This window comes from Oncorhynchus nerka, linkage group LG20 (assembly GCF_034236695.1).
Source record: "Oncorhynchus nerka isolate Pitt River linkage group LG20, Oner_Uvic_2.0, whole genome shotgun sequence".
NCBI lineage: Eukaryota > Metazoa > Chordata > Actinopteri > Salmoniformes > Salmonidae > Oncorhynchus > Oncorhynchus nerka.
This window is the reverse complement of record NC_088415.1, coordinates 44,590,293-44,601,267: the sequence shown is the minus strand read 5'-3', so window position 1 is coordinate 44,601,267 and position 10,975 is coordinate 44,590,293. Positions and strand designations below refer to the sequence as shown.

General features: G+C 41.9%; 1 protein-coding gene across 1 annotated transcript; it reads right to left on the bottom strand.

Moving 5' to 3' along the window:
- Positions 1–2,389: 2,389 nt before the first annotated feature.
- Positions 2,390–10,001, bottom strand: LOC115102640 (mitogen-activated protein kinase 14A-like). The gene is made up of 12 exons (XM_029622783.1): positions 9,771–10,001; positions 8,997–9,126; positions 8,520–8,578; positions 6,164–6,275; positions 5,718–5,747; positions 5,564–5,611; positions 5,211–5,325; positions 4,987–5,058; positions 4,635–4,714; positions 4,385–4,463; positions 3,950–4,123; positions 2,390–3,764 (listed from the first exon to the last, which is right to left on the bottom strand). The coding sequence occupies exons 1-12, from the start codon at positions 9,887–9,889 to the stop codon at positions 3,703–3,705; spliced, it is 1,080 nt and encodes a 359-aa protein (XP_029478643.1). The 5' UTR covers positions 9,890–10,001; the 3' UTR covers positions 2,390–3,702.
- Between the last annotated feature and the right edge of the window lie 974 nt (positions 10,002–10,975).

Here is a 10,975-nt window from a genome sequence, read left to right as displayed (position 1 = left end):
GTCATCTCTTAGTACAAGTTTTGCTGTGAAGCCTTTTACTCTTTTGCTGTGAAGCCTTTTACTCTTCCGCAAGTGTTCCAGTGTTTGGTCTGTGCCTTTGTCTTTGGACTGGAACGTGTGGAGCATTTTCAAGTCACACCAATTCAGCTTTATTTTTGAAAGCCATTCCCTGCCAAATAATGGGGGGCCAGTTCCAGGCACCACATACAGCTGTAACTGCTGTGTTTGTCCCCCATAATGCACTCTGACCTGCAACGCCCCCATTGGGCTCAATCTCTCTCCTGAGTATGTCTTCAGCAACACATTTGTGTTCTTCAGCTTGATAGCCTTAAAGTGCTCATTGTAGACAGTAGTGGAAATTATAGACACTGCAGATCCTGTGTCCAGCTCCATTTTGAGTGGTTTGCCTTCGATATCTGGTGTCACCCATAGTATGCTACTGCTGGGAGAAGTCACTGTGTTTAACTCCATTGTACCAATTAATCGTTCATCTGAATCACTGCCACTGTTCTCTGCTAGTGCATTCACAGACCCTTTCATTTTCTCAGTTTTCCTGTTGTGACTGAATTTTGCTTTGCATGCTCTTTGAATGTGCCCCCTTCTACTGCATTTGTGACAAATTTCGTCTTTGAAACGGCAGTCCTCTGCTCTGTGACCATCTCTGTCACACCTGTTGCATTTTTCGGCCACACGGGGGCGCTGTCGACTGCGTGAAAACTTGTGCAGGGAAATTTGTGACAGGTCAGTACTTCTTTTACTTTGCAACTCAAAAGTATCTTTAGTCGCGATTTCCATAGCCACAGCAATTTCAACAGCCTTTGCAAACGTGAGCTCTGATTTTGTGAGCAAACGTTTTTGAATGTGTTCATGTTTCAGTCCACAAACAAATCTATCCCTTAATGTGTCATTTAGGTTCTCTCCCAACTGGCAATGTTCAGACAGTTTCTTCAACACTGCTACATATGTACTAACACCCTCCCCCTCATTCTGATCTCTCTTGTGGAAACGAAAACGTTCCGCGATGAGGAGTGGTTTAGGTGATAGGTGATTTTGCAATATCTCCACAATCTCTGTGAATGTTTTATTTGAGGGCTTCAGAGGGGCAGTCAGATCTCTTAGCAAACTGTATGTTTTTGGGCCAATTAAACTCAACAATGCTGGTACTCTTTTGTTATCAGCAATGTCGTTTGCAATGAAGTACTGTTCCAGTCGTTCAATGTAAGTTGCCCAGTTTTCTTGCGTGTCATCAAACACATCTATTTTCCCGATGCTAGCCATTCTCTTTACCTCCGGCTCCACGGGTCTTTGATCTGCCGCCTCATTCTCGTCAGCTCTCCCTTCGTCTTCACTGCTTGCTAGCTGTTGTGCTACAGGGTCAAAATCTTCCTACGAACTCCATCTGTATTCGTGATGCACACTGCAGGTAATCATCCTCGTCGCTATTGTAGTGTCTTAACACTTAGTACTTATTTATGTAATACAAGCAATTGAACTGGAGCTTCACATTTACTCAAACTAGTTAGTACCAGAATAACATAGAACAATACTGCGCATGACCAAGGGCGCTCCATCCTTAAAGGGGACATCAGTAATTAACAGAACATAACAGGGTGAGTGAAATGGTTAGAGTAGGGTGTTTTCTCATTTGTGTCTGGAAGTAGCTAGCAAGCTAGCCCATGTTAGCCAGTTAGCTTGGGTGCTTGACTGCCGTTGTGAGAACAGAACGTTAGAATCAACCCTACTCATCAGCCAGAGCATCCAGTGTGCGCTCTGAACGCTCTGAATTTACAATCTGACAGCACAGTTGCAGTCAGCATCGCTATGGGTAATATAACAGCCTAATCAGCTCTGCTCGGGCAAGTGATTTTCAGTGAGCTGTTCTCTCATTTGTGTCTGGAAGTAGCTAGCAAGTTAGCTTGGGTGCTTGACTGCTGTTGTTAGTACAGAGCATTCGGATCAACCCTTAAAGAGATGGGTGGGGCTAAAGCTTAAGAGGGTGTGAACGATGCTTAATGGGCGCAAACAAAGAAGGGCTCTCCAGTAGTAGTACCAAAACATTCAAAGGCCATTTTCTCAAAAGTGAGTTTACAAGTTTATCAACTTTCAAAGCAGAATAACTTTCCCATTGTTCCTCAACTGTAGTGTATGATATACCATTTTGTAGCTCTGAGTCTCTACTTTTATCCAATGTAAAAAAAAAACACCATTTCAAATTCTGTTACATAAGACCGATTTGAGCTGGTCGGTTACATATTATAAATACCTCACGTGTTTCTCCGACTCCGTTAAGACGATTAGCAATATGCAAGAGACGACAGTTGAACCATGTGCAGTCAAGTATTATCCATTTAGCAGACTAAGAGCAATGAATGGTCATGAGAAGCGAATATCAAAGCAAGTATTATTTAATAACTTTGTAGAAAAACAAACAGGTTCACAGACAAGGCATAAAGCTTAAGTTACAAGGCAATACTGACATTAACAAAGCATAATTCTAGGCATATAGATCCTAAGGTTAACTTGCGAGACAAAGCATGTACAAAGAGATGCTTACTAGGCCAGAGAAGAATAGAAGCCTAGGAAATTAGAATTGATCATACAACCTTCCTCCATGGCTGGAAACAGGATAAGAGAGAGAACAAAGCCATGTAATTCCATTTATAACATCTGAAGGTGTAACCTTTCAACCCAAGACCAACCACCATTGACCAATCAAACGATACCAGGTTTACAGTGTAACCTGACCACAAAGGCCCAATCTACACAGGATGTCACAACATCTAAATGCTTGTGTAGCGGATTGGACCACTGTAAATGAGACAGAATTCCTGAGAGGACGATAGCACCGCTGAGCGTAATTTAGAGTTCACCCTATACAGATACAAGTAACCACAGAGATCATACATACATATACACGTGTATATATCAGTTATTCTCAGTGAACAAGTTTCAGATAGATACTGGACATGGATACTATAGTATTATTATATCACATCCAATAGTCAGTCCTCTGAATACTGTAACAGAGAGAAACATTTTGGCCCCTCAGTGGGGGAAGGGCTGACTAGTCCTTTTGCATTGTTCTCTGTCTTCCAACTCCAGGCGTCCGAGAGCACAAGCCTGCACTACATGGAACCCAATAGGGTTCGACCATAGGAGACCGATAGAGGATTCACTTTTGTATCTGTGCCATTATAGCGTCTATGTGAATTTTCTTCTCCACGATTGGCTGATCCCTCCTGATGACCCGGTTGGACATGGCTTCAACAGGGTCACCAAGAGGGATCAGCCAATGATGTTGAAAGTCCCACCCAGTTGACTATATTAAAATAGTGGAAGTACTCAATGGCGCTGACCATGCTAATACAGCCTTTTAGCCACTAGAGGCCTCTATCAAAAAGGGTTATACCAAAAAGGTTTCTTCAAAGGGTTCTCCTATGGGGACAGCCGAAGAACCCTATTAGGTTCTCGATAGCACCTTTTTTGAAGTGTGTATGACCTTCCCTTTAAATATGAGGATTCCGTAACAATTCTGACATACAGTGTGAAATTTCATAAAGTCATAGACCATGTTGTGAAATGTGATACGCAAACTTTTTTATAACATGTGATAACATGTTATTCTAGTTTGTCATGCAGTTCATATGCTAAACTCCATGGTTGAAAAACTGGGGGGAGCCAGTGCTCTGTGGCGTCTGTCCACTACAATGCAGTTGCACTGGGGTTACTGGGGTCGAAAGCCATAATCTCCATGTGGATCAGACCTTAACAGGAAAAATCAAAGCATTTTAGAATTGTATCACAGGAATCACACCATATAGTATTTTAGAATTTCATATCCTGAAAGGGAAACTTTGCAGAACTTTAACTGTAAGTCTCCAAGAACCGTGAGAAATTCAGGATAAATTCCATCAACATGTGCAACCAGTCATAGAGAAGATATACTCACTACTCCACTCTCCCACGTCAAGCTCCAGGCTTTCAAAGGAGTCGTCGTATGTCGGGGAGTCGGGTTCAGATTCTGGGTCATGGAACTCAGCCAGGTAGGGGTGTGAGAGGCCCTCTTTAGCCGTCATCCTGGTCTCTGGGTCCAGCAGCAGCACGTTCTCCAGTAGATTCACCGCTGGACAGAGGAACACACAGGACAGAGAGAGAGAGAGAGAGAGAGAGAGAGAGAGAGAGAGAGAGAGAGAGAGAGAGAGAGAGAGAGAGAGAGAGGGGATAGATAAGTATTACACAGTGAAAGGAAGGCATTAGGAAGTGGTGCAGGGAATACAGAGTCAAGCCAGCCCTCAACTGTTCTCGATACAAAGTAGGAAAACTGAGATATTCATAACCACCATGCAGGACGTAACATTAGCACAGTGATAATAGACCAACTCACCGTTTACATGGAAGGAGGGAAAGACCTCCTTGAAGTTTTTCTTCTTTTGGACAGGGAGACTCTGTACATATGAGCGAGCCTGCAAGATAATACCAACAATGTTCAACTGTCAACTGTATTTTTTCAACGTTATCTCCTTTTTCTTACAAGTTACCACCATAGTGAGCATACTTGTGATTTCAACACCAAGCTACGTTGAATAGTTGCGAGCTGAACAGTTGCCATTAGATTGAGATGACAGCAGGCCTACATCTTTGCTCTGCATCTTCTGCACCAGGGAGGATGGTGGTGTTCCTGTAACGTTGAGGATCTTCTTCAGCTGGTCAATGCCTGAACAGGATGGTCAAGGAGTGTGTAGGGACACACAAGGCAGACAGTAGAAACCACTACAAGCAAAATACTTAGAGCACTGATCAGTGAACACTCTGCTACATGATTGGTGTTGTCCCTTGTGCAACTGCAGAATGATAACTAATTAATGAGATAACTGCATGATACATACATCAGTAATATACAAAGAAATGGGGTACAGACTATATGTTTTTGTGTTGATGTAAACTTAGTGAGTTATACAGGTGTTAAGAGGAAACTTGAGAGGATACTGTCACTGCCTGGGAAAAGAACCTGGCCTGTGATCATCTCAGCCAGGATGCAGCCAGCAGACCACAAGTCCACTGAGAGTGTGACAGACACACACAGAATAAATAACACATGAGCTACAGCTGAACCAATAGTACAAAATTAAGATCACCCCAGAAGTGCAGTGCATGGAATGTGAAGCCCAAATAAATGAAAAGGTATTTATTGTGTGTTGGTGATAGGTCACCTGATTGGCTATAGTGCATCCAGTTGAAGATGACCTCTGGTGACCTGTACCAGCGTGTCACCACATAGCCTGTCATCTCACTCTCTGCATGTCTTGCTAGACCAAAGTCCAGGATCTGAGATAGAAAGAGAAAGCGAGGGAATGTGAAAGAAAAGTCAATTGAAGCTTATAAAAAGAGAGGCTAATACGTAACCACAACAATCAAACAATAATGTGTAGTCATTAAACACCAGTGTGTTATCTTCCTAAATCAAGTACATTATGTTTATCTTACTGTCTGAAGGTTTTACAATAAAATGTTCAGTATCATTAAACAATTAATAATTAAAGAATTTTGCCAAATTCTTAATTACCTTTAATTCACAGTTCTCATTCACAGCAAGGTTACCAGGTTTTAGGTCCTGAAGAATACATTTTAAAAAACAAACATAGGATCTTATATGATCTGGCCACTCAAATGTACTTAGAAATGTATTTCAAGTATATTCATAAGAACCTAATACAAACCCGATGGATGATCCCTGCAGAATGGATATACTAAGGGATAGAAAAATGTAAAGAAACATTATCTTCAGGTGAATATAAGATTACGATTTAAGATTAAGATCAAGGTCCAACCAAAATTTGACTTCCGCTTTTTCCCATCCCTTCTGAAAGATACACGCATATACAGGTTGAGAGGTCAGAGCAGGGGTCTGCCACACTGGGCGCCTATGGAGCAGTTGTTTTGGGGTGGTTTAAGTGCATTGCTCAAGGGCACAACGGCAGGCAAAGGCATCTAGGATTTGATACCAGCAAACCTTCGGTTGCCAACTCATTTCCAGATGGATAACCTTTTCCTCACAGATCGGGGATTCAAAATGGCAACCATCCATTTGCCGGCACCCCTTCTCTGACGGCTAGGCTACCTGCCACCCCATCTAATACAATGATTTGTTAGTAGTGGTGAACACCTTCAGGCCACGTAGCAGCTGGTAGAAGAGGTAAACGATGATGCGATCGGTCAGTCTCCTGCTCTTCATGATGCGACCGAGGTCCTGAGCCACAAAGGGCATTACCATGTAACTGTAACATGGAGGAGAGAGATGGGAAGTCAGGTACAAACAGTGTTACCATGTAACTGTAACATGGAGGAGAGAGATGGGAAGTCAGATGCAAACAGTGTTACCATGTAACTGTGACATGGAGGAGAGAGATGGGAAGTCAGATGCAAACAGTGTTACCATGTAACTGTGACATGGAGGAGAGAGATGGGAAGTCAGATGCAAACAGTGTTACCATGTAACTGTGACATGGAGGAGAGAGATGGGAAGTCAGATGCAAACAGTGTTACCATGTAACTGTGACATGGAGGAGAGAGATGGGAAGTCAGGTACAAACAGTGTTACCATGTAACTGTAACATGGAGGAGAGAGATGGGAAGTCAGATGCAAACAGTGTTACCATGTAACTGTGACATGGAGGAGAGAGATGGGAAGTCAGATGCAAACAGTGTTACCATGTAACTGTGACATGGAGGAGAGAGATGGGAAGTCAGGTACAAACAGTGTTACCATGTAACTGTAACATGGAGGAGAGAGATGGGAAGTCAGATGCAAACAGTGTTACCATGTAACTGTAACATGGAGGAGAGAGATGGGAAGTCAGATGCAAACAGTGTTACCATGTAACTGTAACATGGAGGAGAGAGATGGGAAGTCAGATGCAAACAGTGTTACCATGTAACTGTGACATGGAGGAGAGAGATGGGAAGTCAGATGCAAACAGTGTTACCATGTAACTGTGACATGGAGGAGAGAGATGGGAAGTCAGATGCAAACAGTGTTACCATGTAACTGTAACATGGAGGAGAGAGATGGGAAGTCAGGTACAAACAGTGTTACCATGTAACTGTGACATGGAGGAGAGAGATGGGAAGTCAGATGCAAACAGTGTTACCATGTAACTGTAACATGGAGGAGAGAGATGGGAAGTCAGATGCAAACAGTGTTACCATGTAACTGTAACATGGAGGAGAGAGATGGGAAGTCAGATGCAAACAGTGTTACCATGTAACTGTAACATGGAGGAGAGAGATGGGAAGTCAGATACAAACAGTGTTACCATGTAACTGTAACATGGAGGAGAGAGATGGGAAGTCAGATGCAAACAGTGTTACCATGTAACTGTGACATGGAGGAGAGAGATGGGAAGTCAGATGCAAACAGTGTTACCATGTAACTGTAACATGGAGGAGAGAGATGGGAAGTCAGATGCAAACAGTGTTACCATGTAACTGTAACATGGAGGAGAGAGATGGGAAGTCAGATACAAACAGTGTTACCATGTAACTGTGACATGGATGAGAGAGATGGGAAGTCAGATGCAAACAGTGTTACCATGTAACTGTGACATGGAGGAGAGAGATGGGAAGTCAGATGCAAACAGTGTTACCATGTAACTGTAACATGGAGGAGAGAGATGGGAAGTCAGATGCAAACAGTGTTACCATGTAACTGTAACATGGAGGAGAGAGATGGGAAGTCAGATGCAAACAGTGTTACCATGTAACTGTGACATGGAGGAGAGAGATGGGAAGTCAGATGCAAACAGTGTTACCATGTAACTGTGACATGGAGGAGAGAGATGGGAAGTCAGATGCAAACAGTGTTACCATGTAACTGTGACATGGAGGAGAGAGATGGGAAGTCAGATGCAAACAGTGTTACCATGTAACTGTGACAGAGAAATAAAGTAGGGAAAGGGAATGATACAATACGTCATGTACTAAAGCTACCTCCTCAAACTAAGCATTACAAATGTATAAAATGATTACATAACAAAAAATGCTGGTAATATCATACACTATCATACACAGACATAAAATATATGTTTTAACTCAGCTAACAGATTATATCACATACACAAGCACATACAAAGGAGCGAAGGCGAAGTAAGCACAAACAAACATGAATAAACTTGCACACACACACAGCTTTGTTTTGGAGTGTAAAAATGTTTGACAATTAAAAATCGTATTTTCCCTAACCCCTAACCCTAAATCTAACCCTAACCTAACCCTATAAACTTAACCTGAAAAACCCTGAACCTGACCTTAATCCCAAAACCTAATCCTTAAATTTAAAATAGCATTTGAACAAATTGAGAACATTCGGTTTAAATTTTAGGACATTGGGGTCCTAATAATGTAGGAAAACAAGTGCACACACATGCACGGTCAAATTCAAACTTCACGATACACTCTCAGCAGCCTGTCTCAACAAGCTGTGACTACTGGCAGAGGAATGTGGTTCACAGCTCCCCACTTACAACGTCTGGAATTTCTCCAGGGAGAAATCAGGTGTGAAGACATTGAGGAGGCTGATCACCTTAAGGAAAACAACAGGAAGAAGGAAAGTAAATGAAGAGTTTATTCCCACAAAAAGGGACCATACAAACATATACATTGCAGTAATACTAATTCATCGCCAGTAGTACAAGTAGGCCTGAGGAAGTACAAGTGCTCTGTGAATATGGTGAGTGAAAACACTGGCCCATAAGAGGGGCTATTCCTCTCCACCAAACATAAATAAACATAAGAAGGAGGCAAAGGAATAAAACTGGACGTCTTTGGGTGACTGATATTCAACATACAGATTAGTTTAAAACTACAAATTATCCTGAGGTGAAGTAGAATGAATGACAATTACTGCGTTGTGATGGCTTTTCATGTTTGAGTGTCTGGAATCTCTGTCCAGGGGAGTGTATCTCAGATGTCCACTATTATAGTAGGTAATAAGGACTTACATTGTCATGCTGGATATGGCGTAACAGTCTTAGTTCACGGTAGGCCCGTTGAGCGTGGATTAGGGACTGAAAGGGACGATAGAGCTTCTTTATGGCCACCTTCTCCTTAGTCTGCTGGTCAATAGCAGAACTGATGAATAAAACAAGTTCAAAGTCAAATAACAGTCGTGTTGGATAGAAGAATTCTGCCACAGAATGTAGGCAAGGGGGATATAGAATGGTTACTCTCAATGCCAATAGTGATACTTCAAGTCAGTATAGATCAAAGGGTACAGAATCTTTGAGTAGCTATCATGTCAGTTTGACGAATTGTTATAAGTAGTACTACAAATAACATTTCAGACGCTTGTGTGTTCATTCTATAGTACCGATATCTTGCAGAGGTAAAACTGGGTTTCAAGATGTGTTAATATGGGGCTCGCTCCAGGTTGGGAGTGAAACATTAGTCTCATCTCGAGACCTGCTTCAATTGGCTAATTTCCTTGAGGCAATAGTGCCTCTGTTAGTAGTGTCCTGAGTCTTTTGTTATGGGAAAAAAAATTATTAAAGTTATGGGGAAAAAAACAAGCTGATATGACACAATATCCAATATCCATTATTGTAAAATTTTGCGTATGTAACTAATAAGAAATGAATAAACAATTATAGTAAAGTTGTTCCCTTATTCTGTTAATGTTCTATATTTTAAAGTATATAAAATGCATGCTGGTTTGGCGAGAAGTTATTCCAGGAAAGCCACCAATAATTGCCCCTTCACAAAGCCCCTTCACTCACCATACTGTCCCGTAAGCGCCCGAGCCAACTGCTTTCAGCGCGATATATTGCTCTGGAACATCCCATGTTGTTTTCTTTATCTCCAGTCTATGGAAACCTGTCTTCACAGGCGATTCCATTTTGTCAATAAAATATGTCGATCTAGTTCAAACCAGTGTGGTACCTATTGGTGAATTTTCATAGCCTTGAGGTTTCGATATGACAGGTAAGCAGAGGTAGCCTACAACTGTGAGACCCCACCCCAACTCACGTGATGTAAATGGCATTCCCACTGCACTGTGTACACACTCACCTGTCGAAGGCTCTGTATAAAACTCATACATAGGCCTACTAGTATAGTAGCCTAAAATATTGCTGCTCTTTCTGTAGCATCATTCCAAATACTGCAAAAAGCTGCCAAATTCATCTTACTCTTCTGTTCGATCAGATGTGTAAAAAACAGGATTGAGTTGCTTTGTGAGATCTGGTATTAATAATGCTTCTTGTTCCTGCTAAACGTCTCTGTAGAGGTCAAAGTCATGCACAGATTGCCGACAGAGTAAAGCAGTCACACAGATCACATGTACAGTATAGTATTAATCTAAGTTTTCTGTACTACCAACCATGGACCAATCAAAAACTGTAACTAGTATCTGCGGTGTATTACAACTTGAAGGCTACTGTAAAAACCATAGATACGTTATAAGACCCTCCACCTTTGTCTGACCCCATTAAATTATTTACTAAGGGATATCTATCTTGTTCTTACCATTAGTGGAACATGGGCATCCTATAGACCCTCCTGGCAAAAATATTGTTCAATACAAAAAGTTTCTGATTCAAAGCTAGCTCAAATTTTCTCATTTGAATGCTCAGATTGAATGATCAGCAGCCAGAGTGAGGGACAGATGTATTGGGCATAAAGCAAGCATACTGCAGGGCACTCCGTCTGTAACGGTTCTGTAAAGACAGATGCTTGGAGACGAGAAGCAAGTACAGGGCGTGCATTTAATAATAAATAAACATGAAACATAACAAGAACAGCGTCTGGACAGGAGAAACATAACATCAATGCATCAATGCTAACTCGGAAATGAAACTGAGGAAGTGACATATATAGGGGAGGTAAATGACATGATGGAGTGCAGGTGAGTCCCATAATTAAGCGCAGGTGTGCGTAACGATGGTGGTGATGAGTGAACTGGTGACCTCGATCACCTGAGAGG

What these genes read in the sequence shown, in the direction of transcription:
- LOC115102640 (XM_029622783.1), bottom strand. Translation starts at nt 9,889, where the DNA reads ATGGAATCGCCTGTGAAGACAGGTTTCCATAGACTGGAGATAAAGAAA. An exon ending in AGCTGCTACGTGGCCTGAAG is followed by an intron (nt 5,748 to 6,163) that starts GTGTTCACCACT and finishes TCTATCCCTTAG; the next exon opens with TATATCCATTCTGCAGGGAT. An exon ending in TCCCTCCTTCCATGTAAACG is followed by an intron (nt 4,124 to 4,384) that starts GTGAGTTGGTCT and finishes TCCTCTGTCCAG; the next exon opens with CGGTGAATCTACTGGAGAAC.